Source organism: Mesocricetus auratus, unplaced genomic scaffold (genome assembly GCF_017639785.1).
Source record: "Mesocricetus auratus isolate SY011 unplaced genomic scaffold, BCM_Maur_2.0 Super-Scaffold_100011, whole genome shotgun sequence".
Classification (NCBI taxonomy): Eukaryota; Metazoa; Chordata; class Mammalia; order Rodentia; family Cricetidae; genus Mesocricetus; species Mesocricetus auratus.
In genome coordinates, this window is record NW_024429195.1 from 218,705 (window position 1) to 245,530 (window position 26,826).

Consider the following 26,826-nt stretch of genomic DNA (forward strand, 5'->3'; position numbering starts at 1 on the left):
GGCACAGGGGCAGTGACGGTCTCTCTAAAGGCCACTTTGGGCTTTCCTGTGATACAAGGGCAGCCATATTCTCTTTCCATTCTCTAAAATGAAGTGGAGGGGGGGGAGTAATATCGTTTGTATTTATAAAGTAAAATGAAAAAAATACCTTAGTAGCATTCAATGAAAAATAGTAAAAAACTGAACAGTAAATTTTAAATCATTTTAATAACTGACAACAATCAGATGTGATTTTCTATTAACTGACTTTTAACAAAACACACATAGTAACCAAGGCAGCTGCATGGAGCTGCTCTGTGATCCATACCTGAGCATAGATTTCCAGGTGTAACTCTCCCATTCCAGACACAATTGTCTCCTTGCTCTCAGTGTCATAGCGGACTTTAAATGTGGGGTCTTCCCGTGTAAACCTGCCAATACCTTTGGAAAATTTTTCTAGATCATTCTTTAAAAGAGGAAGAAAGGTCATTATAGGATTAAGCATGAAAAACAACTGCATATACATTGGCAATTAAGAAATAAAGAGGGTCCATATCTAGTTCTACTCAAACCCTTTTTTTTTTTTTTTTGGGAAAAAATACAACCTTGGCCACCACAGCCAAAACCAGAGCCCAGCCAGCTGAACAGGATTTTCTCTTCATACCAAGACAGAAAACAAGGGTCCAAGACTTAGCTGTCACTTCCTATCCCACTGACCAAACTATCCATCTGTGGGAACGGCCTGAGTGAAAGGAAGCGCCTGACACTTTTGGAGATCCTTTATATAATATAGTCAGCATGTTTACCAAGACTTTTCTGTAGAGACAAGCGCTTTTACTTCTCTTTTAAGATCAACAGCAAAGGAAATAGCACATCAAAACAATCTCCTTGGTTATCTGATATACCTTTGTACTTTAATTCCACATTGTAAGCAGGATAAGTCACACACTTCTCCCAACTCTTGAGATAGGGAGCATTCTATGAATTGTCAGAGTAGGCTCAATATAGCACAAGATCCTTTGCAGATACAAGAAGGCAGACAGAATCGTAAAGCAATACGATGATGAAAGAAAGGCAGGAACAGGACCCAACCCATTGCTGCCAGCATTAAAAATGGTGGGAGAGGGAAGGGAACACTGGAAAGGTGTTTCAGTGGTTGAGAGAACTTCCAGAGGACCTGAGCTTAGTTCCCAGCACCCACGTCAGGTGGCTCATGACCACCTGTAACTAGAACTCCAGGGGATCAGATGCCATTGACTTCTACATGAATATATCCATACACAGACAGACACACATACACATAATTTTTAAAAATCCATGACATCTAAAAATGACAGAGGAGACCATAAGCCAAAAAAGAGGTGGGTAGCTCTGGAAGCTAGGAATGACCCTGAAGTGAAGAAAAAATGGAAACCCCAATCATACACCCTTAGGAGACAAGTTCTCCCCACAAACGTGAGTAACCAATGAAAAGGTTTTTCCCTTAGAACTTCCAAGAAGAATACAACCCTGAGCTGGGGAGACAGCTCAAAGGGCTCCCATGGCTAGATGAGTGGCAGAGACACGAAAATCACTGGAAGGTAGCAGGCAAGCTAGCTGGCACACACATGGGTAAACCACCAAGAGACCCTCTCGTAAACTAGGTGGAAGGTGATGGTCAAAACATGAGGTTGTCCTTTGACCTTCATGAACACATGCCTGCACACACTAAAAGGGGCAGGCAGACAGACAGACAGACAGATACACACACATACAAATATATTCCTGCTTGATTAATTTAAACTGTAGTGAATCATATCAATCTCTGATCTACAAAACTATAAAATAAATACATTGGTGTTGTTTTAGGTTACTACATTTTTGGAAATTTCTTATGATATCAATAAAAAACAAACAGGTCCTGTATGAGGAGTAACAGTGGCAGCATTAATCACATGCTTGGAGCTATAATGCGTACTGTGCATGCTATCTCAAATTCAACTGTAATGTAAATATGTAGACAGAACTAACTTGCTCAAGGCCACACAGGCAGCACACATGAGGGCAGTCAGTCTCTAGGTTAGTGCATTTAAGTAACTCTTGACTTTTCTCTGCACTAGCCAGATGCCCCCCACTCAGCAGAAGCATTGGCCTTGCTCACTACCAAAACTCAAGGCTTTACAGTGAGAGAGATGTCATCAGTTGATTAAAATCAATTCACTTGTGAGAAGACACTTTTAATGCATAAGTAGACAAGGACACCAAAAATCCCCTGGTTCACATGATATCCTCTGTCATTGTGAGCTATTCACTAGAAGTTCTGAATGTAGGAACAAAAGGTACAGAGAGGCCTTTCATTTCTAACTTTGCTAGTGAGCCTTAGAAAGAACTTGAAACAAGCAAAGGTATCTTTCAGAGATGTAAGCCACAAGGCTTACCTCCCCCCCCCATGAGATCCCAAGAGGATGGGCTGTTTTCATGGTTTTTGCCCCCTTGAGTTTCTCTTTTCTATATTGGAAAATGATGTGGAAAAATCCCACAGGTTCTCAGTTGTTAGTAATGTATCCTAGAGGACAAATATGTAAATGATAATTCTCAGATGGCAAGATGTCTTAAAGTGTTCACTCAATACATAATGAATTAACTCCAACAAAGCAACTTAAAAACCAAATAATTATGGCTCAAGAGTGAACTGATTCCAAAGGAGAGCAATATGAATGCAAGGCATTCAAACAATTTTGGCTTTGTAGAATGCCAAATGATATCAAAACTAATTATATAACTGTAAAAACATTATGCAAGTTTAAAAGCCTAAATATGAAATTATAGTTGAAGTTTTAAAACATTGTCCCATTGGCTTGTGATGCCATAATAAGACACTTCAGTGTGTTACCACAAATCCATAAAATGTATTATAATCCACAAAGTGTTTAACTGTTCAACACTGTAAAGTATTGATAATGAAGTTTCAATACAACTTGAGACAAACACCTTTTTCTCCCCTTTCAATAATTTTAAGACTCCAAGAAGGTAGATGATGTTAACGATAAAGAGTTACTAAGTTCTCTCTACTGTTAAATGCCATCCATCCCTTCAATTACACTGAGGACCAACTACTAAATGAAAAGGCCCATCTCTGTACCAACAAAAGGAGCAGAAACCAGCTCAGTGCTGCTTTCTGCAAGACACCACATGCAACATGGAGAATGACCAAAGAAAGCTCAAGTTTAGAGCAATTTGTTGAAGCTTCAACTCCTACCTTGTTAGAAGGCTTCATTGCTACTGAAATGACAGGTTCAGGAACATGAATTGATTCCTAGAAAACATTTTTAAAGAAAACACAAAATGAAAGTTTTATGACTCAGTAATTAGCATACTACTTAACAACAAAACAAAGGGCACACTAGCCAACATCTTAGGATGGACAATATGGGTCTTCGTCTGTTTTGTATTAAAGTAAGAATGTAACATTAGTAAACTCATGTATACTTACATGAACTCCTAGCTCCCCAAATAAAGTAATTTATCTAATTTATTGATCTAACTATTTAACATAATCACTATAATGAAGTTAATTAAATATTGGCATATGGAATTCTTTTTTTGTGGGCATATATTCTTATTGCTTGTTCTACATTTGCTGCTGCAATCTTCTGATAAGTTATTATGTTTTATTTACAATAAGGGAAACAGAAGGGGACCCAGAGTCTTTATACACACATCTTATTTGATCAATGACAACTCTAAGAAGCAGGAACTATCTTCATGTTACAAGTCAAGTTACTAAAGGCTTGAAAGGACCAAAAGTAACTTGGTCAAGAACCACACAAGCAGTATTGGACAGAAGTGAGACTAACCAAGACCCACTTCCTTCAGTGTCTAAGTGAACAATTCCCACCACAACTAGCCACTTCATAATGCAGTGGCAAGCCTCTACTTATGTATGTAAGTTGAGTGTTTTGTGGACATGTACGTATGTGCACCAAGTTTGCGCAGGAGCCTGGGAAGGATAGAAAAAAGTGTTGGATCCCTGCAACTGGAGTTAGGTAGCTGTATGCCACCATATGTGTGCTGGAAACCCAACCTGGTTCCTCTGCAAAAGTAAAGAGAGCTCTTACCCACTAAATCATCTCTCCAGATGATGACAAGCACTTATATAAGGCCTAATCTAAAATATAAAATGTCCTTAATGAGATCTTAAAAATTGCCGATTTATGGATTTTGAATGGTCTTATAATAATCTACTAAACTCAGAGAATAATTTGTTGCTGTTGGTTTTTGTTGTTGTTTTGGTTTTTTTCTAACAGCCCTGGATATCCTGGAACATAGGCTGGCCTCGAACTCACAGAGATCCACCTGCCTCTGCCTCCTGAATGCTGGAATTAAAAGAGTATACCACCACCGCCTGGCATTAAGACACCTTCTAAGCATATACATGTTGTTATCCCCAAATTTATTCTAAATATTATAGTCTAGCTTTATAGTTTCCTAGCTTAGGAAGAGGTCATATTCCAGTGACTGATTTGATAAGTAGTACTCCACTGGGAACAGCCTGATAATGACAATAATTAAAAGTGAGGGCAGCAGACCTCAGGGGAGAAGAGCAGGAGCTACATTTTCCAGGTTTTATCTAGTAGAGATTTTCTTCCACATTTAAAGCTTTGGAGGACTGTGGAATGTTTTTACTAACCACTTATCTAGCTGATATTTAGAGAGCTACAACCAACAAAGGTCATGATGAACTTGCCTGTGGCATTCAATGCAAACCTTTGTAGCTGTTTTGCTGCAATGTAAAATATACTATCTAAAAATAGACACTTAAAATGCAAATGATGAGTAGCTTAGCAGTTACATGGCTTACCATAGAAAGGCCACTGTTATTTTTGTTTGTGAATGTGTCTCCACTTGCACAGTCAATGCCAAATAATGCACATATGTCTCCAGCATATACTTCTTCAACATCCTAAATAAAGACACAATGCAAATTATACTTGCACATAAAGTAAGTCAAGGCACAGTATGAAGTAACTGCACTGTAAACATACTGCACATAAGCAATGCAGAAATTCTTCCTGGATTCTACAATTAGCAAATCCAATGCCAACAACCAATCATGCCAAGACATGTCCTCAACAGGTCTTTAAGATGCTATCTATCTGAACAGACAAGATTTTATACTCAGTAGAAAATTCCAGAGCTATGGCTTCTTTAATTGGTCTGTTTTAAAAGGAGGAGTTATACTCTGCTGCCTCAGGACAGTGAGGCCAGAGGGACATACATACAAGGGAAACTACAAAGGAAGTTTTGTAAACAAAGGCAGAAGAATGGAAGCCATTGTACTAAAAATATTTTTAATTTCTTACAGATGCAAGCATTACAAAAACACAGGAAAGCTAGAACAAAGCACTGCTGCCACCAAGCTTCCGAGTTATTGTCCTTCCCTACTCATGGTTCATTCATGATAGCTGTGGGGGGAGCGTCTTTCTTTGATGATACACATTTGCTAGAGGTTGGCAAGAAATATCTGTGACAATTACTAACCCTTTAGCCTGCCCCTTGCTGCCTATTTTGCAATGCTATCAAGTTTAGTGACTGCCATTTTATCTTCCAAGAAACAAAAGGTATGTCTTCCAAAAACTTCCTGTTTTTACTTAAACCAATAGGCTGACAACACAGCTACACTAGAGAGAGGAGTGGCTTCAGCACTCAGCCAGCATTCCTGCCACAGCCTGTCTATAAGGACTTCAAAAGGCTAAGACACATTCAGAGCCAATTCAAACATAAGTCAAAGACACGGACTGCACCTTGAGAAGTTACAGATCTTCAAGAGGATTCTGGAAGCAACATGGCCCTGCCTTGTGATCCTGTCTTCACTTCCTGAACACGTACCTCCAATGCCAGCATCTTTGTAGCTCTTGAATCAAGTACTAAATCCCATGTTGAACAGGGATATAGGTTCTAACACTAACCAGTACATTCACTGCAAGCTTATTTCAGAAAGCAAATTCATCAAACTAGGTAGAAAACTGTGTGAATTTTATTTACTACTCATTTGTGTTCAAGAACTGCATTTCTAAATGCTCCTAATGCTTTTTCTCTCTCTCCCAACAGAGTTCCTTATGCATTTCAGGCTGGCCTGGTGATTTTGCCCTCGATTCCTGAATTTATAAACCTTCACAGCTGCTCTCAAGAAAGCACTTGGGTTAAATCCTAGAGTCTCTGAACCTTGGCCTCTGAGAAGTAGAGCTACCTTCTCTGGGAATAAACCAAGTTCTTAACACCTGCCAATTTACTTCACCTAGAGCAAGGTGCCAGCTCAGTTACCACACAGCCGAGTTCAGAGGAAGCAGGAGAGCGTGTGTTCAAGCAAAGTGAATGCTCTGCTGGAGCTCAGACACCCAGAAGGACATCTGCTTCACCCTGCTAGAGAAGCCAGCAGTCTCAGGGATATACTTGCCTCCATCATGTCAGCATGCATGCGAACTAGCCGCTGCACTCGCACCTTCTTCCCTGTCCTTGTGTTGTAGATGGTGTCACCCTTCTTTAGTTCACCTTGATAATTGCGGACATAAGTTAACTGTCCAAAACGGCCTGCCTACAAGTCAAGAGTGCATTTTTAGAAGAACAAAAGAAATGCCTGAAAGAGAAAAGATTCAACCTCACAAATCAAAACAAATTCTAGCTATATTAACAATGAAGAGACAAAACCAGAAAATAAAAGTATATATCACCAAAATATATACAAAGAGAGCCCCCAATTTAAAAATGAAATGTTTTAGTATAAATTTAAAAGCCAATTGTTTTAAAAATTCAAATTTGTTAGCAAAAGTTTATATAAATAAGTAAAACACCTTGACCTTAATAATAAAAGGATAAAAGATATTTAAAATTACAAAATAAGAAATGGCTCAGTGGCACCTGTTGCTTCTCCAAGGTCAGTTCCCAGTACCCACATTAGGCAGCTCACACTGCCTGTAGCTTTAGCTCTAGGGGATCTGATTCCCTCTTCCAGCTGCTGTGGGCACCTGAACTCCTTTGCACACCCCACACAAAAACGCTAATTAAAAATAATTCGTAAACAAAATACAACTATACTATAAACATATAGAAAGCAGCCATTTCCTCCTAAAGGAAGCATTTTCTACACATTCCTGCATGGAGAGAAGAGTGGAGCTCATGAGACCCAGGAAATTAATTAACCTTGTAAGACTCAGAGAGCTCAGAATGTTCTAAGATCATGAGTGCCTCCCTGTGGTTGGAAGCAGAAACGGTATCTGGGGAAGAGGGGATGTGTTGGTGCTGCAGCCTGCCAGCTGGGCAGTGATTCCAGGGACATGGCTTTCAGGAAGCATCACCATGGGGTGGAGTTTTTGGTGCTGAAGCTTTCTAGGGACCTCCATGCTACTGTAGGCTGCCCCAGAAAATTCACTGGCTCACCAAGCTAGATAAACTTAGGTAGACAAATGTGTTTGGTCTGTCACTGGTGTCCTATCTGGGTGAAAAGACAATTGTTTCTTTCCTCTTGAGAAGTCACTTAACAGCCAAATGCAACAACTTCTTTTTAAAGCGTGTAATAAGAAAAGGAAAGAAAACAAAGAGCAATTTTATGGAAAGAAACCTGACAAACCCTACCTGAGTCAGGTGAGCAAGGTCATCATAATAGTAAAAAGCTGCATGCTTGGTATTTGTCAAGGATGACATGTTCCTCTGCAGTCACATTCCTGTTACCCATCGTCCCAATCTAATCCTCACAGAAACATCAGGAAATCTCAAATTCAAAGACTTCCTGGACTAGCCCTTCTCAAAAATATGAAGGACATGGGAAGCAAGGAAAAAAAAAATCTAAGGATGGTTTATAGGAGCTATCTTAGGCTTCTGTTGCTGTGATAAACACCATGGTCAGAAGGGTTTACTTCCATTTAGAGTTCCAGAATAGTCCAGGACTGAGGGACATCAGAACAGGAACTCAAGCAGGGCCGAAACCTGGAGGCAGGAGCTGATGCAAAGGCCATGGAAGTGTGCTGCTTATTGGCTTGCTCCCCGTGGCTTGCTCAATCTGCTTTCTTTTTATTTTTTATTTTATTTTTTTGGTTTTTACGAGACAGGGTTTCTCTGTATTGTTTTGGAGGATATCGGTCCAGCCCGGCCTCGAACTCACAGAGATCCGCCTGCCTCTGCCTCCCGAGTGCTGCGATTAAAGGTGTGCGCCACCACCGCCCAGCTTCAGTCTGCTTTCTTACAGAACCAGGAATACTGGCCAGGATGGCACTGCCTACATCAACCATCATTCAAGAAAATGCACTACAGGCCAAGCTGGAAGGACTATTTTCTCAGTTGAAGTTCTCTTTTCCAAAGTGATTCTAGCTTATGTCAAGGTGACATAAAACTAGCTAGGACAGGAGTTTAAGGAGAGAAGATAATTTAATCTAATGTGCTAGCTGAATGGATTACAAACAAAAAGGGGATGTAAACAAAATAACCATAAATATTTGATATTAGTAGTAAATTAATATTATTCCATTAGTTGTAATAATGTGTACTAAGAAGAAATGGATGAATTCTCTGTACAAACCTTTATGATTTTTCTGCAAATCTAAAATATGTTCTTTTAAATAAATAACTTCCCATGTAAAAAATAGGTACCTTGTGGTGGTGGTACACGCCTTTAATCCCAACACTTGGGAGGCAGAGGCAGGCGAATCTCTGTGAGTTTGAGACAAGCCTGGTCTACAAGAGCAAATTCCAGGACAGCCTCCAAAGCCACAGAGAAACCCTGTCTCAAAAAATATATATAAAAATAGGTTGGCATTCTGGCTGGAGCGATAGCTTAGCAGTGAAGAGCACTTGCTGCTCTTGCAAGGATCTGGATTCATTTCCCAGTATCCACATGGCAACTCACAACTGTCTGTAACTCCTACTCCAGAGAACCAACACCCTCTTCGACCTCGGTACACAGATAACACATAAACAAAAAAATAAATAAATCATTAAAATAAATAATTTTCTTAGTTTTTGAAGTCTAAATAATATTGTACTGTAAAGACACACTGCAATTTACTTACAAAAACAGCAATACCTGTACATTTACAACTATCTACAGATTTCGGTTTTAAAAACAGAGCTAGGTTGAGTCCATTCATAAGTGACTCAGAACAAATTTTTTTTCTAAAAGTGGACCCACTTTTGTTTATAATAATGTCTAAAAATTAGATGACTTTAAGTCATTTATGCATACTTATTTAACATGCTTGTTTTGTTTTTGCTTTTTGAAACAGGGTAACTCTGTCTGTCCTGGAACTCTTTATGTAGATCAAGCAGGCTTTAAATTTAGAGATCTGCCTGTCTCTGCCTAACATTAATCCCTGTGCTGGGATTAAGGTGTTTGTCACCACCCCGAACTACTTAATATAATTTTATAATACCACTTAAAATGCTTAAACTAAGCTGGTTATGATGGCACACTTGTCACCCCACATCTCAAGAGGCCGTAGCAAGAGGATTGTGAATTTGGGGCCAGCCTGGGCTACATACAAGACCCAACACAAAATAATACATTAAATTTTACAACAATTTACAGAAACATGGATTGTGGATATAGCTATTTTAAATAGAAATACCAAGGTAAAATTATGTAGAGTACAGCTTCTATAAAACTTTACATTTTAAAACTGCAAAGAGTTAACTAACTACATCTAAAAACAAGGAACTACCAACTTATCACTAAAGGCTCTAGCCATTCTTGTGTCTTCTGCCTCCCTACGTATTTCACAAGGGTGTACAGAGTCATTTTATAACAGGGTTAAGAGCGTAGTAAGAGAAAACTACAGAGAGCAGTAAATACGTTAGATAGCATCTTACCTCCAGCTTAAAAGCCAGGCCCACAAATGGGTGGGAATTGTCTCTTTTGGAGTTCATTAAGATTTTGGTCTTCTCTTTTGAGTCACTTTAAATAAAAGAAATATAAAACTATAATACATAGTATGTCCCTGTATGTGTTGTATACATGTGGTAGTATATACGTGTGTGTATGCATGTATCTGCACGCATGGATGGAGGCCAGAGGATGACTTCAGTTGTCCTGCTCCATCACTCTCTGCCCTCTTCTTCTTCTTCTTTTTTCTTTTTGGCTTTTTGACACAGGGTTTCTCTCTGTGGCTTCGGAGTCTGGCCTGGAACTTGCTCTGTAGACCAGGCTGGCCTCAAACTCACAGAGATCCACCTGCCTCTGCCTCCCAAGTCTGGGATTAAAGGCGTGCACCACCAACTCCGGCCGAGACAGGGTTTCTTACAGAACCTGCCACTAGGCTGTCTCCACACTGTCCCCTCCCACACTACCACAACTCTTTGCAAGCACGCCATCAAACATGGCTTCTTACATATGTCTTCACTTCAGCAGCAAGCACCTTACCCGCTGAGTCATCTACCTACCCATTAATATTTCACCCATCCCAATGTGTTCTTATCTAAGAGGAAAAGCATATGTCTGCTAACAGCTTCTGATTTACAGAGTTTCACTGAAAGGGTTCAATAAGACTGGGTCCTACAGGTTTGTAACTCTACAGACAGGACCAAGGTAGGTTTAAATACTCCAGAGTATGCGGAATAAGTTCAGGAAAGCCTTTAAAAAAGTTTCTCTCCTAGTTGTTGCTTTACATTTTATTTATTTTATTTTATGTGTATGTATGTAGAGCTCAGAGGACACATCTATGAGTTGGTTCTCTCCTTCCACCATGTGGGCCCTGGGGATCAAACGGAGGTCATGAAGCCTGGCAGCAGACACCTTTATCTGATGGACTATCTCACCAGCCTGAGTTTCTTTTTTTTTTTAAGTTAAATAATTCTGTAACTGAAAATAAACGATACTGAATGAAAAAAAGTTAATACTAAAAACCTTGAGAGATAATAGAACAAATCATGCTTTTTAAAAAAAGATTTAATTACTATGCTTATAGTGTTCTCCCTACACAGCAGAAGAGAGCATCAGACCTCATTATAAATGGTTGTGAACCATCATGTGGCTGCTAGGAATTGAATTTAGGACCTCTGGAAGAGTAGTCAGTGATATTAACCTCTGAGCTATCTCTCCAGTCCACAAATCATACTTCTAAGTCACAAATATATGGGTACTCATGTAGTAAATATTTTTCTGTACACCAAAATTGATATCCAACTAAAATGGTGATTTTTGTGTATCAGGAAAGAAAATCATAGGAATAAATAAAAGACCAATCTTTAAACCTCTTCACAGTGTGTAAGCGTTAAAGTATCTTTTCACAAACCAAGGTCTGGGTAGCCATACTCACTCCTGGTTGAGTATAGCATAGTTCTGGACTTCAGATGGATTGGGAAGGTATTCTAAAACAGCATCCAGAAGAGGCTGGACTCCTTTGTTCTTCAGAGCACTTCCCAAGAACACAGGAGTGAAGGATCGACTCAGTGTCGCTCTTCGGATTGCCATCTATAGAGAAAATGATTCATGTTAGCATAACAATTTATGCTTCAGGTCAATTATGAACAAACAGATAAAATGAACTGATACTCCAGAGTGCTGGTTCTAGGGAAGGAACAAGATAACATCTCAATAACTCAGTCAACATATTGAAAACCAGGGAGAAAATTGCTTTTCTTAAGGCCATGTAGTGATTTATGAAATAATTACTTTTGACAGTCCTAAAACTGTTCCTTTTTATTTGGTACTAAAAGAGGTGTACACACGCACACACGCACAGGCACACATACAAAGCTGGGTGTGGTAAATCCCAGTACTTGGAGGCAAAGGCAGGTGGATCTCTATGAGTATAAAGCCATCTAGTCAAGGTTATATAGTAAAACCCTGTCTCAAAAACAAAACAAACAAAAGCAAGAATCAAATCTCTGGACTTATCAGAAACATGTTTTTAGAACAGGTTAGAGAAATGGTCTTATGGGATAAGGGAGAATTTACTCTAAGTGAAGGCTAGTTTTAATTGTCAACTTGACACAGTTCAGAATCACGGGAGGGGTAAACCTCACCTCCAAAAATGTCTTTGGGGGATTATTTTGATAACATTAATTGAGGTAGGAAGACTCACACTGAATTTGGGAGGCACCATCTCATAGGCTGGGCCCTGGACTGAATGAAAAAGAAAAACTGAGCTGAATACAAGCATGCATGCATCGATCCACTGCTCATTTCTGAATGGATGTGCTATAAGATCCACTGCTCATTTCTGAATGGATGTACTGTGAGATCCACTGCTCACTTCTGAATGGATGTGCTATGAGATCCACTGCTCACTTCTGAATGGATGTACTATGAGATCCACTGCTTACTTCTGAATGGATGTACTGTGAGATCCACTGCTCTCTCTGCTTCTGATGGATGTACTGTAACCAGCTCTCTCAAGTTCCAGCTGACTTCCCAGTAAGAACCAACTGTAGCTTGAAATTGCCAGCAAATAAATCCTCTTGTCCCTTAAACCGCTTTTGTTGTTTTTTGAGACTAGGTCTCATTAGATGTTCCTGGCTAACCTCAAACTCACTGAGATCTGCCTGCCTCTGTTCCCAAGGACAATAAAAAGCTGGCCCCACCAAGGGGTTCAAGACTTAGAACCACCACCACACACCCAAGCACACCCATGCACTCACAAATGATCACAAAACCTTAGAACAAAACATTCATAGACAAAATTTATAAATATCTATAAATATCACTATAATAAAAGCCAGATAAGAACTGAGCACATGAACAGGGATATAAAAAGGGAAGAGATGTATAGAGTAAGCAATTACTGCTTGAAATTACTTTAAACACTTGTGCTGTTTCTATTCCTCAGATATGACTATGGGACAAGCAATTAGGCTATCAAGTCATTTCATATAATGTCTTGTCATTTCTCTCTAATATGCAAACAGGGATACAGTACCATTAGGATATTTAGTCTACATCTATAAAACATGGAATTATATGAAGGTGGTAAATAGGGAGAAAGGTAGGATAAATCAAACCCATCCCACAAAACAGTCTAACAAAGTTTCCATTTTCCAAAAATTTCCCTTGTTTTCATAACAATCATTTTCACCTTTAAAGTTGCTGTTTTTCAACACTTCAATAAGCATCAAACCACAGCACAGAAGCTAACACATGCCCACATGACCCCTGCACAGTCCTGAGACCCAGTACCACAGGTCTCAGGAAGATCGCATCATTGTGAGCGAGCAGCAACTGTTTGCTCAGCTGATGCTCAGCACAATATGGCAGGTGTTAAACACTCTCCTTCGAGAGACCAAAATTTGAGTACATGCTGAGTAGACCCCAATAGTCATCTTAGGCACTGAGTTTCTCTCATTTTCACATTGTTCAGTTTGGTTTAGATTTTTTGAAACATGGCCTACCTATGCAGCCCAGGCTGACCTCAAACCTGGGGTTTTCCTGTCTCAGTCTCCCAGGGCTAGGATTACCAGTGTCTACATCAGACAGCCTAAGCTTCCTTGGTAGATCCAGGAGCTGTCACAACTTCTTGCTGAAGGAATGAATTCTGTGAGATTCCTCTAGAGGCTCACACATTGTCTCCTTCAGACTCTCTCATGTGCCTTTTCCCTTCACTTAGTTTTCTGTCCATGGACTTGATAAAAGTTGTAATTACATCCATGTGCTAAATTCTGTGAATCCCAGTCAGTTACTAAACATGGAAATAATCTTTAAAACTTGACACATTTTTAATAATAAGACATACACACACCCCTCTCCATTGTGGTTCCCAATATATAATACTCGACTATTTAGGGCTAGACCACTTATATGTTCTATGAGTATTCCCTACTCACACCAGGGCTAAACTGCTAACTCTTTTGAGTATATCAAAGAACTCACATTACAAGACAGGGTCCTAGGCTAACATTCCAAAGAAAATCAGGAAGGACCCTCAGCTGCAATAGGGTTCTTTCTTGTTTCTGATTTATTGAATTTACATTTAAGTATAACATCTTATATACAATAATTACCTATCTGATCTCTGTTAGGCATATCAAGTGGTTTAAAAAAAGATTAATGTCTTTTTAAAAACACATAAAATTTACCATTTTAACCATCTGAAGCATATAGCTCAACAACACTCTGTCCATCCAGAATGCTCTGCTGCTCTCATCATTATCCATCTTCAAAATTCTTATATTCTCCAATTAAAACAATAATTCCCCCAAATAAAGGGTCTCTAACAACTCAAGTAATCATTACTTACTTTTGTTTGTTTTTGAGACAGGGTACTTGACTGTGGTGGATAGTGCTTCAGTAGATGCTGGGCACACCTATACCAGCTGAGACCCTTTCTTCTCGGGAGGAGCCTCCAGGGAGAGGCTCACTGCCATACTGTCTTCCACAGTGTTTGTCACATTTCTACCAGGAAGGTACAAGGGTGTCTACACATCTACATCAATACATGCTTTCCGGGTTCTTCAGTTATTTGGATAGTTGGTTGGTTGGTCTTATAATGGTATAAATGGTATCTCACTGTGGCTTTGATTTGTATTTTTTCTAATGATTAAGTACTGGAGAATATCTTTTCATGTACTGACACTTGAATATCTTCTTTGGAGAAATGTTTATTCAAAAGCCTCTGGCAAGATTCTTCATTTTTATGGAAGTCAATTATATTAATATTTTAAATCAGATTTCATTAATAAAGCCCATTAACAAAAGAATCATGTCCTTTGCTCCCATATCAACCTCTTTTTCATTATATAAGACTTGAGGAACTGGAAAGATGGCACATTCTTCCAAAGAACCAGGGTTGGAGTCCAAGCACCCATAAGGCCATTCACAACCATCTGCAATGCCAGTTCTGGGGAATACAATGCCCTCTCTTGGCCTCTATAGGAACTGCATGCAGGCAAAACAAAACTAAACAAAACAAAACCAAAAAAAAAAAAAAAAAAAAACAGCCACACACATTTTAAAAAATGTTTTAAAAAAGATTTATTTTGAGAGTACTTGCCTTTAAATCAGAAACTGAGGGGATTTTTTCTTCCAGGAACAGCTCACCAAGTTGCTCATCTGAGTTAGCAACACATTCAATTAGTTCCTGCCGGTGGTCAGCTGCTGCAGCCCTCAATTCTGCTGGAATCTCACCATATCGAACAATCTGACTAAGAAAAAGAATGCTTTACTATAGTAACTCTAGGAATGTTTGGTCAAACATAAAACATCAAACGTATGTTAACAGCTAAGGTGTTTTGTTGCTGTTCTGACAAAAACCCTGAGCAAATACGTCAACCTCTTCCTTACAGTTCAGACAAAACAGCAAAACTACTTTAACGGACGAAGTCATTTGCTCAAGAATGTACTAGCAGGGAACAGAAGAGCCTAAACTCAACACAGTTCACTATGAGAGAAACAAAAGTATCCTTGATGTTATAAGGCATCATGTCATTCCTATTCTTCAGCATGTCAAATTTTTCAGAACAGACACATGATGAAATATAAAATCCTTCCCAATTTAATACCAACTGGCTTATCTTATTCCAGAGATTAAAATGAGCCACAGAACATGAGGTCAAAACAATGACTTGGGAACCGAGTGTGGTGGCACATGCCTTTGGTCCCAGTGCTCAGAAGGCAGAGGCAGTTAGAGCTCTGTGAGTTTGAGAACAGCCTGGTCAACATGACAAGTTCCAGGTCAGCCAGGAGAGACCATCTCAAAAAGAGCAAAACAAGCAAGATTCAGCCTCAGAACCCAGCCCATCCCATTAAGACAGTGGTAGTGGTTCAGAATAGACCAAAAACTTCAGTACCTTAAAGAATTCAGTCTTCAGATCTTAGTTCCCTTGTTAATAGAATTTTCAAAAGCTTATACAGGCTTCAAACAGGTTAGCTTGGAGGCACTTGGCTTGTTTAAACCAGTTTTCTCATTTAAAGTGCAGATGTTAGAAACTTTCTTACAGTGTTAGCAGCAGTTTCATGCTGCTGTAATTCAGGTATTAAATACATGGTATTTCCTTTTCTTTGCCTGTTTTCCAGTTAGATGGCAGTAAAAAATAGTCCTGTAGTCTATTCTGAACCACCACTACCACCTGTCTTGATGGGGTGGGGTGGCCTGTGGCAGAATCTTGCTTGTGCCCCCAAAGCCGGCTTAGGCTTGCTCCAGACTCAGCTCCTAAGTGCTAGGCTGACAGGCTTCCACCATCGGGTCTAGTTTTTCATTTAAAATAAATAGCTTGAAATACTTTGAGAATGATGTTAAATATCAAGTGTGTTATACCTTCCAGTTGTTACAGCTGGTGTGTTTTATTACTTTCCTTTTCAGCCCCTAGAGTAGCAGTTCCCAATCTGTGGGCCATGATCACTTGCTCAGGGTGGAGGTGGGGGGGGATCATATATCAAATATCCTGCATATCAGATATTTACATTATGACTCATAATGGTAGCAAAATTGCAGTTATGAAGTAGCAGTAAAATAATTTTATCATTGGGGGTCACCACAACCTGAAGAACTGTAGTAAGGGGTTGCAGAATTAAGATGGTTGAGAACCATGGCTCTAGATGAGTCAAGAACTGGTGTTAAGGTTGAAGAATGCTTGGTCAATTTCTTACTCCAAATTGCAATCCCAGCACTTGGAAGCTGAGGCAAGAGGATAGTGAGTTGAAGTCTAGCCTGTGCTCTCTCACAGAGCTACATTTCCAGCCCAATAAAGTAAGCCCAAGCTAAGCCTGAGCTAAGTAGGAATACCTCCCCAAAAACAGGGGTAGAGGCTCATGCATGCACAGTATGTGATATGAGTGCATTCCAAAGAAGTGACATATATCTCTCTAGAATGAATACTAAAAATAATTAATTTTAAGACATTAAATTCACCTTTAGGAATGACATTCAGGTACATTTCAAAAAGATAGTCTATGTTTAACTTATGCCTTCCTTTTTGATGTTTTTAAAAGGTTTCAGAAGATTTTAGTAGTGTATTTTAGCACTTACCCAAAGTCTCCATCAAAGTATATAGCTCGTTCCTCAATGAGGTCTATAATACCCTTAAAATCACCCTCCAAACCAATGGGTATTTGCACAAATGCTGCATTGTGATTTAGTTTGGATCTGGAAAAAAAAAGTATTTGTTTGCCTCTTCTCTCAAAATTATTTTGAAATGACAAAAGGCAAAAAAGCAATGGCAGACATAAGAGACCTGAGCAGGATGGGTGAGGATAGAAGTAAAAGCAACTGCAACAGACATCTAAACTCAAGAGCTAAAAAGAAAAAAAAGAGGCTCACCCACTTCCCCAACAACAAAGAACTCAAAATAACCTTTATCCCAGACTCCCTGAATATGCTCATCCAGAGCAGAAGGGAAAGATAGAAAAACCAATAGCCAGGAAATTAAAGATGGCAGGATAGCAGCCTACTTCTCATTCTTAAATCAAGAGACAGAAAGATAGTCATTCAGTCATTCAGAGGGGGAGTTCTCAGAGGAAAGCATTACCCACAACTACCCATGTGCACTGAACAGAACACAGTTACCAGGAGGGACTCCACCTTGAGAAGAAATACATTCTGGTGGCACCATTTAGTGTAAGTTAGGACTCCATGTGTAACTACGGACAGAGAGTTAAGAGGACATGACTAGTATTTGAAGAAGTCAAGAGCTTACAGAAAAAGGGTGAGCATAAGGCACGTACTAATATCTGGGGATTAAAAGATGGCTCAGTGGTTAAAAGCTCCTCTATAAAGGACTGAACTGGTTTCTCAGCATCTGCAGCAGGTTCACAACTGCCTGTAACTCCAGCTCATGATGGGGGGATGTCCTTCTGTATATATGTTTCTCTTATTGGTTGATAAATAAATACTGTTTAGTGAATGAGGCAGGAAGATAGGCAGGTCTAGGAGACAAGGAGAATTCTAGGAAAGGTAGGTAGAGTGGCGGCCACACATAGTCACCATGTGGCAGGCAAAGGTGTCATCATGTGGAATCTGGGATAGTAGGACACACCAGGCATTCTCCAGTAAGAGTCCATGTAGAAATACATACATTAATAGATATGGGTTAATAATTAACGCAGAGCTAGCCAGTAAGAAGCCCTAGACAGTTTAATAACTAATAAAAGGTCCGTGTGTTCATTTGAAGGGCGGAGGGACCAGCTGGGACAAAAGGACCTCTGCAACAAGCTCCTGGAGTTCTAACACCTCCTTCTCAGCTCCCTGAACACCGGCACTCATGGTACACACTTACACAGACACATAAACAAAAATAAACATGGTACACACTTACACAGACACAAAAACATAAATAAACATGGTATACACTTACACAGACACATAAACAAAAATAAACATGGTATACATTTACACAGACACATAAACAAAAATAACTACTTGAATAAATTTTTTAAAGAAATATATTAATATACAAGAATAGTTACCAGAGGAAAGAAAATAAGATTTAGATCAAGATTTTGAAGTGCTAGGGATTAAACCAAGGTGATACACGCTAGGCAAGTGCTCTACCACTGAGTTATTTCTCCAGACCAAATTTAGAGATCTGTAAAGTACCTCTATGAAAAAAAAAGTTAAAATAGCAAAAAATTTATGGAAATTAGCTGTAAAACTGCTGGATATTTTTAAAAGGCTAAGTAACAGAAAAGTCACAGGTGACTATCAAATTCACAAGTAAAAATTAACCTCAAAAGTTCTGTTTAGGCCAGTAAGATTGCTCAATTACTAGAAACACTCTCCACAAAAGTTTGGTAACTCAAAATTCAATTACACTGGAGCCCATGTAGAAGGATCCAAAACCACAGAGCTGTCCTGATTCCCATGTGTGAATGGCATGGCAGCTCCACCCATCTCTCTCACCCATCTCTCTCTCTCTCTCTCTCTCTCTCTCTCTCTCTCTCTCTCTCTCTCTCTCTCTCTCTCTCTCTCTCTCCCTCCCTCCCTCCCTCCCTCCCTCCCTCCCTCCCTCCCTCCCTCCCTCCCTCCCTCTCTCTCTCTCTCTCTCTCTCTCTCTCTCTCTCTCTCTCTCTCTCTCTCTCACACACACACACACACACACACACACATACACACACATATGTAGGGGTGAGCCCACAATACTGTCCACGCCCAAAAGGGCAGAGATGGGGGGAGAGTGGGGATGGGCACAGGTGAGATATTTAAGGAAGGAAAAAGGAAAACCTCTCTCTCTCTGGGAAGCCTGCCAAGCTTCTGATCATCCAGCTTGTGTGTAAGTTCTTTCTCTGGTAAATAAATATATTAATTTCCATATTACATTAACTTCCCTTATCTCACACACACACACACACACACACACACACACACACACACTAATAAAAAGGGGTCTCCCATGAGTCAGTGCATAATAAGAGGGAAAGGTTTGAAAGTAAGAAAGTATGACAGGCTGGGCAGTGGTGGCGCACGTCTTTAATCCCAGCGCTCAGGAGACAGAGGCAGGCAGATCTCTGTGAGTTCGAGACCAACTTGGTCTACAAAAGCTAGGACAGCCTGCAAAGCAATACAAAGAAACCATGTTTCGAAAAACCAAAAAAAAAGTATGACAGGAGACAAGACATGAAGGCCAGATCCATGTCCCAAATCTGCTTCACAAGAGTTCCAAAATGAGAAATACAAACAGAAGTCAAAGAACCAGAGTAATTAAATAATGTAGAAAGAGAAGCTCCTCAGAGAACAGAAAAAGAACTGGTGGAAAGAGTTCTTCTGGTGCCAAACACAAGTAAAATAAGGACCCAAAAGATTTTTACCAAGGAAAATTAAACCACTGAGGTTGTTCCATTTACTAAGACTCACAGAAATACATTTTTGAAACAAGAAAAAAAAAAAAACTTCAGGATACAATTGAATAACTGAATTAATTGCCCTGAATATGTGGTCTGCTGTCTAGATAGGTATTCTGGAGGCTCAGTACCTCATTTGTTGAAGGGCCCTGGCTGGGTTGGAGCCCAATCGGTCCAGCTTGTTAATGAAGGTTAAAAATGGAACGTTGTAGCGCTTCATCTGACGATTGACAGTCATGGTCTGGCACTGTACTCCACCAACAGCACAGAGAACAAGGATCGCACCATCCAACACCCGCAGGGCCCTTTCCACTTCTATTGTGAAGTCCACATGGCCTAAATGAGGAGGGTTTTAAAGAACAGTTTGAATTTCTAATATACAAACTATTAGTCCTTGTTAGGTTTCCTGTTGCTGTGATAAAACAACCTGGAGAGTAGAGGGTTTACCTGGCATACAGGCTGCAGGCCACCATCCGGGGAAGCCAAGGGAGGAAGTCAAGGCAGGAATGGAGGCTGAGACCATGGTTTCTTACTCATTGTTCCTCATGGCTAGCTCCACCCACTTTCTTATATGACCCCCAAATCACCTGTCTAGAAGGGTGACCTCCTCCCAGGGGGCTGAGTTTTCCTGTCCAATAGAAATTAAGAAATGCCCCCACAGAATTTTCCGCAGGCAATCTGACAGAGGTGTAGGGGTGAGCCCACTAAACTCTCCATGCCCAAAAGGGGGGGGGGTAGGGAGATTAGCACAGGTGGGATATTTAGGGAAAAGAAAAAATAAACGGTCGCTCTCTATTGGAAGCCTGCCACGCTTCTGACCTTTCAAGCTTGTGTGTAAGCTCTTTCTCTGGTAAATAAATATATTATATTCCATATTGCATTGACCTCCCTTGCCACAGAGGTATTTTCACAAATGAGGTTTCTGTTCCCACTTGACTCTAGGTTGTGTCAGTTCCACAAAAAAAAAAAAAAAAACTAACAACAACAACAAAAAACGTATCTCTTGTCAACCTGACATACCAATACAAGAGTCCCAGGCTTTAAAAACAATGTCTTTAGTAGTCTAAAGACTCTCTGAAATAGAAAAAAAAAAAAAAAAGACTCTCTAAAACAGCCATGATCTCCTAACTGTGGATTCCGTGAAATAAAAACACAAGAGTCAGCACACAGGCACAATCAAGTCAGAGCAAAACCAAACTTCAAGAGTGGAAAAGTTCCAAAGGGAAGCTCCACTTATCCGGCTCTACCATCCACAACACACACATAGCTTCTCTACTAGGTTCAGGCCGGCTTCACCCCACAGCTGCCTGCTGTCCGTGGTGGTCATCCTGCACCTCCAAAACGTTGGGGTCTCCACTGAAACTGGATCTACAATCTCTTCTAGGGATCTCTTCAGGGCTAACCCTATCACATGACGCCAAGCCTCAACCTCTCTCCATGACCTTGTCAATCCTGGGCCTTCTACGGCACCTGGGGCTGCACTCACACCAATGGCCTCTCACAGAGCCAGGCTTCAGCTGCTCTCCAAGACCGACCGTGTCATGCTGTCAAAATCAGCTCTACTTGGACGACTTACATATTACCAAGTTCAGTTCCAGCATGACATGAAATCTTGGTCTTCCCTGGACCACAGCTTTTGTGTGCTGACCCTGGGAAATACTCCCAGAAGATTTTACCTCAGGGATGCTGGCTTTTTCTCAATGACTGCTAAGTTCTCACCTCCGGCTGACCAGCATGGATTGTCTCAGCAGAACAAATGTTTCTCTTCAGTTTTAAACACAACCGAGTCTCCAGCCCCAGCTGACCAGACCCCTTATTCTTAGTTCAAAATATCACATAAGTGGTCCTGATGCAGCCTTTGTTTCCCTCTGGACCCTCACAAGCCCCACCTCATTGGCTTCTCTTTTAGAATTCCTACTTTCTAAGCAGCCACAATAACACATTAAAGTTCTACGCACTCGATGGCTGTCTCAGCTTAAAGTTCCAAAGTGTTCCTGCAATCCTCTCTGAAACAACAGGTCAGGACTGTCACAGTAACCACAACCCAAGATCTGTATTAGTCAGTCATCCCCCACCCCCCCTTTTTTTTTTGGATAAAACACCATGACCAAAAGCAATCTGAAAGGAAAAGTTTTATTTGGCTTACAGGTTGCAGTCCACCAAGAGGGAAACCGTGCAGAAACTCAGAGCATGAACTAAAGCAGAGATCATGGAGGCTGTATACTGGCTTGCTTAGTCCACCTGTATACATGTGGGGAGGGGGTTAGAGGCTGTGCCCAGTGGGCTTGGCCCTGTATCAATTAGCAATTGATAAAAGGCCCCACAGACATGCCTAGAGGCAATTTGATGGTGGCATTTTATCTTCCCATTGACTCTAGTTTTTGTCAAGTTGACAAAAAACTAACTAGCCAGGCACAATTCAAAGTTTTTAATCTATGCTCATTATACCCTTCTTTAAATTGTGATGCAGACTCCTCATGTCACCAATTTTATACACCCTGTATCAGGATCAAGGCTCAACAGGATTGCTTCTAAAGGATATTAGGGAATGCTAGAATTGCAAGTCACATACAGATGAATCCTAAATCTGACAGAAATTCAGTTTTTTTTCTTTTTCTTTTTTTTTTTTATTTTTATTTAAGTTAGAAACAAGCTTGTTTCACATGTCAAACCAAGCTCCCGCTCCCTCCCCTCCTCCCCCGCCCTCCATGGTGGGTCTCTAGTCTGTCATTTTTGTACTTTTACAGTGTGACACTCAAAGATGGATTGTGTCATAGTAGAAGAAACAACTACATAAACTTTTGCCCAAAGGAACTAGGAAACAAAGGGCCGCTTACCAGGGGTATCTATAATATTGATATTGATATCTTTCCACATGGTATAGGTAGCTGCTGACTGGATAGTGATTCCTCTCTGTCTCTCTAGTTCCATTGAATCCATGACAGCTCCAACTCCATCTTTACCTTTCACCTAAACATGAGACAAAAAGTCAGAGTTTTCTTTTGTCCTAAGAAAGAAATCTTTACTGAAATGGAATCAGATAACAAAGCTAACACACACTACTGTTAGGTAAGCCCGATACTTTAATGGTATCATTTCATAAATTGATGACGGGTTCCCTGGAGTATCTGGGGCAATCAGGCATTTTCCCTCTGGACTGCTGTCTGCTGGTTTTACATAGTCTATGAACCGAGACTCAGGCAGCAGACCTTTCAGCTCTGTTCCATGTGGATGCTGAGGCACAAAAGGTTAGGGCTCAGCATTTAAAGTGTATGCTTTAATGGGTGACCTTCACCTGAAGAATAGTTTAAACTGGAGGGTTAACTCAATCCATGGTATGGCAGTATCTTTCAAATGTCAATATTTTAAACATTTTTTTCCTGACGGGTTTTATATAGCTTATACTCAACACCGTGAACAAAAATCCCCAAAGGGAAGCTGTGTCTGGCTGCGGCTGAAGGAGTCTGTGCCTGCAGAGACTACTGGATCGATCAGATTTCACTACTTACTGTAGAGAGATTGGAATTCTATAGGTTCAGAAGTTATTTACCTTACGTTGGGCTAGCTTTAAACTTCTGGAACAGCCAGCCATCCCTTGCCCCACTCTGCAACTGCCCTGATACCTTGTGATAATAGATAAAACCCCTTAGAAGCTACTGATTTAGAAGGACACTAGCTTCTGCCAATCCTGAAGCTAAGAATGTTATCAGAGCTGGGCGTTGGTGGCACACACCTTTATAATCCCAGCACTCAGAAGGCTGAGGCAGGCATATTTCAGTGAGTTCAAGGCCAGTGTGGTCTACAAAGTGAGTTCCAGGATAGCCAGGGCTGTTACACAGAGAGACCCTATCTTGAAAAACCATTTTAAAAAAAAAAGGATGCTACCAGAGAGCGTCTTGGGCCTGTAGAACAGCTCCCTACATCTCTCCATGCCCAATGCCTGCCTCTCTGGGGTACCCACGAGTGCATTTTAAAGTTGCCTTGATTTATAGCTTTCTTTGTTCCATAACACTAAAACATTATGAAACTGCTTCTGTGTCAGAGCAGGGAATTTAATTAACTCTGTGTTCCCAAGCCACAGTCACACAGAATGGTTCCAGAGTAAACCAGTATTTCCTTTAAGATGAGAGCTATGTCTTTTAATGCCGGCAGCACCCTTTGAAATTCACTTTCCATGTAACGTTATAAACAAGTATTCTTCATTACATGGTTAAGGATATCGTAACAGCTGGGTAAGGGTCCATAACACTCACTCAACATTTCCTCAGGACACTCACAGTGATCTCCTCTAGGGAGAACATAAGGCCAGCTTGACCTCCCCTCTTTGTACAACTGACTTTGGCCAACAATCCTCTATGACCCAGGTTTTGTGCTGGTCATAAAATTATAACTACAAACAATAAGAATCAAGTTCTATCACTCTGGAACCAACCATTGACCACACACCTCATGCATCTTGGCAATCCGGCCAGTGTAGTACAGCACCCGCTCCGTTAATGTCGTCTTCCCAGAATCAATGTGAGCCGAGATTCCAATATTTCGTATTTTTTCATTGGGAGTTATTCCTGACGAACACCATCGGCAGGCCTTCCAATTTGCCTGAAAAGGTTTTTAAAGCTCAATTTAGCATACTTTTCATAAGAAATCACAGTAAAAATGGGAAGTATGGATTTTTTTTAAATGCAAAGGGTAATATATATAGGACCCTGGATTTAATTCTCAATAATACTCAAAATTAAAGGCAGGACAGGTGTTACTGTTCAATGTTAGCTTTAGACTCTTTAGATCTGTTTATTTTGTGTACATGTGTTTGTCTTTCTGTGCACCACATGCATTCCTGGTACAGGAGGAGGTCAGAAGAGGGCCCTGGATCCCTGGAACTGGAGTTACAGACCATTCTGAGCCGACATGTGAAAGGTGGGAATTGAACTCTTCCTCTGGAAGAGAAGTCACGTGAAGGTCAAAAGGACAATTTGAAGGAATCCGATCAGGCCCCTCCAACATGAGTCGAAAGACTGATGTCAAGTTGTCATGCTTGATAATTGCCCTTACATCTGAGCCTATCTTGTCCACCCCAGACCTTAGTTTTAAAATCAGAACGATACCTCTCAAGGTCCACTTTAGTAAGAAATACAAGTTTTAGGTTAAAATTCACCTTGGGTTTTCTGTCTTCCCCCTCCCCGTGGTTCACAACTAGCAAGGGTATATGAGGAAATACAGTCTACACAACTAGCTGCCCAAGATACCCCAAAGGTTCCCAGGTTAATCTGCACGGAAAAAAAAAATGAAGCACCTTTTTTTTTTTCTGGTGGCAGTTGTTCCCGATAACGTTACAGTGGGGAGAGGGGATGTATTTATTGAATCAAAACAAAACCGCACACCCAAACGCTTTGCAACCACTTCTGGGAAGGGGGAAACTGACACCATCGAAAAGCAGACAGTTGACAAGTGTTTGGATGATTAAGTCAAAGGGACACATGACAGCAAAACAAACGAGGGCTCCATCCCAGGTAAGGCACCACATCTACCAGTGGCTCTCCTGTCCGGAGTACCTCATTCCAAAGGCTTACAAAGTTTAATTTATACACCAAAGTTGGAAACGTGACCGGAGCAGAGCACCGGGAAACTGAGCGCCAACCAAAGACCACAGCACCGGCTCAGAGCATCCAACTATACTCAGTAGTCAGAAGAGCGCTGCATAACGAGCCCCGGGGTCACTGACTTTTCATCTGACTTCACTCGGGGCACTTCTCTTTAAGGTAGATCATACACATCAAGCTCAGGGCTGCCGTTCTCAAGGCCGGGCTGGCGTGCGGATATCCAGGGGCTTTCGGGGCTCCCGACAGCGCCGTTCAAGATCCCAGGTAAAGGAAAGGGTGTCCCCACCTGCCCGGCTCTGGAAGGATCGCCGGGCACCAGTACCTGCTTCCCCTGCCAGCCCAGGAAGGCAGGGACCCGAGGGAGGGGCCCACGCCCCAGGGCCGTGGCAATCCGCAGCAGCTGCATGGTAAGCCTGGATCAGCCACTTCCAGGGCTCCGGCCCTACTCTGCTCTGCTCTGCACCCGCAGCAGAGCGGGAAGCGCTCAAAGTCACGCCGGCACCCCGGGCCGCAGGGCACTTCCGGGAGGAAGGTCAGGAGGAGGACGGCTACAGGGAGGCAGGAAGAGAGGCACCTAGGGGTGCATTCCGGGTACAGCGCGCCGTCTCCTGGTCAGGAGGAGAAAGTGCAGTTGGTGCAGTGGACTGTCACAGGGGAGGTACTGCTGAGTGGAGATAGTCTGGTCCCTTTGTCTCTAAAGGGAAAAAATAAAATAAAATAAAAAATAATCGCTGTATAAAAAATGCGCCGGCCGCGGTGCGCACTGCTTTAATAACAACACGTCGGAATGAAAGACCCCGGCCCAGCGCAGGCAGCTGAGGCTTATGGAAAACTCCTTTCCCCCACAGCTCAGCCATTTTTTTATCAGGAGGGAGCTCGGCTCAAGGTCTTCGCAGCTGAATAGTCACTACTATCTCTGTCCAGATAGGGGCACAGGTGTCTATGGTCTGCATAGCCAGCCCAGAAAGATCGGGCAGGCACAGAAACCTTTTGTTCTTCAGATAGGGCCAAGGCCGAGAATTGAGTTCTGAGAGAAACCTTAATTGCCTCTCTGTCCAGATAGGGGCACAGGTGTCTATGGTCTGCATAGCCAGCCCAGAAAGATTGGGCAGGCACAGAAACCTTTTGTTCTTCAGATAGGGCCAAGGCCGAGAATTGAGTTCTGAGAGAAACCTTAATTGCCCTCGTTCTGAGCCCCAGCCTCATTTAAATTACCCAATCAGGGTCCCGTAACTAGGCTTCTCGCTTCTGTACTGTGCTTTTTGCTATAAAAGAACCCCTGAGTCCCCAGCTCGGGGCTCTCAGTTCCCGAGACTGAGATGCCCCGGGTACCCGTGTATTATCAATAAAGCCTCTTGCTGTTGCATCCAAGCTCGTGGTCTCGGTGTTCCTTGGGTTCGGGTCTCCCTCCCGTGAAAGTCCCCCGCCTGGGGTCTTTCAGGAGGGAGAGCTCTTTGAATCTCTGTGGGTTCCAGACTAGCCTGATCTACATGGAGTTCCAAGCCAGAGAAGACT

General features: G+C 41.3%; 1 protein-coding gene across 1 annotated transcript in view; it reads right to left on the reverse strand.

Annotated features, from left to right (window-relative positions):
* Gfm1 (G elongation factor mitochondrial 1) overlaps nucleotides 1–25,839 on the reverse strand; it is a 41,519-nt gene extending 15,680 nt beyond the window's left edge. Inside the window, exons 1-13 of the mRNA XM_005077948.4 lie at nucleotides 25,634–25,839; nucleotides 24,158–24,310; nucleotides 22,549–22,681; nucleotides 19,843–20,047; nucleotides 16,905–17,021; nucleotides 14,931–15,081; nucleotides 11,262–11,416; nucleotides 9,817–9,901; nucleotides 6,416–6,553; nucleotides 4,820–4,921; nucleotides 3,218–3,274; nucleotides 308–445; nucleotides 1–83 (exon numbers count right to left, since the gene is read on the reverse strand). Coding sequence (XP_005078005.1) covers nucleotides 1–83; nucleotides 308–445; nucleotides 3,218–3,274; nucleotides 4,820–4,921; nucleotides 6,416–6,553; nucleotides 9,817–9,901; nucleotides 11,262–11,416; nucleotides 14,931–15,081; nucleotides 16,905–17,021; nucleotides 19,843–20,047; nucleotides 22,549–22,681; nucleotides 24,158–24,310; nucleotides 25,634–25,717 — 1,601 coding nt within the window. The 5' untranslated portion in view covers nucleotides 25,718–25,839. The remainder of the gene's footprint in view (nucleotides 84–307; nucleotides 446–3,217; nucleotides 3,275–4,819; nucleotides 4,922–6,415; nucleotides 6,554–9,816; nucleotides 9,902–11,261; nucleotides 11,417–14,930; nucleotides 15,082–16,904; nucleotides 17,022–19,842; nucleotides 20,048–22,548; nucleotides 22,682–24,157; nucleotides 24,311–25,633) is intronic.
* Between the last annotated feature and the right edge of the window lie 987 nt (nucleotides 25,840–26,826).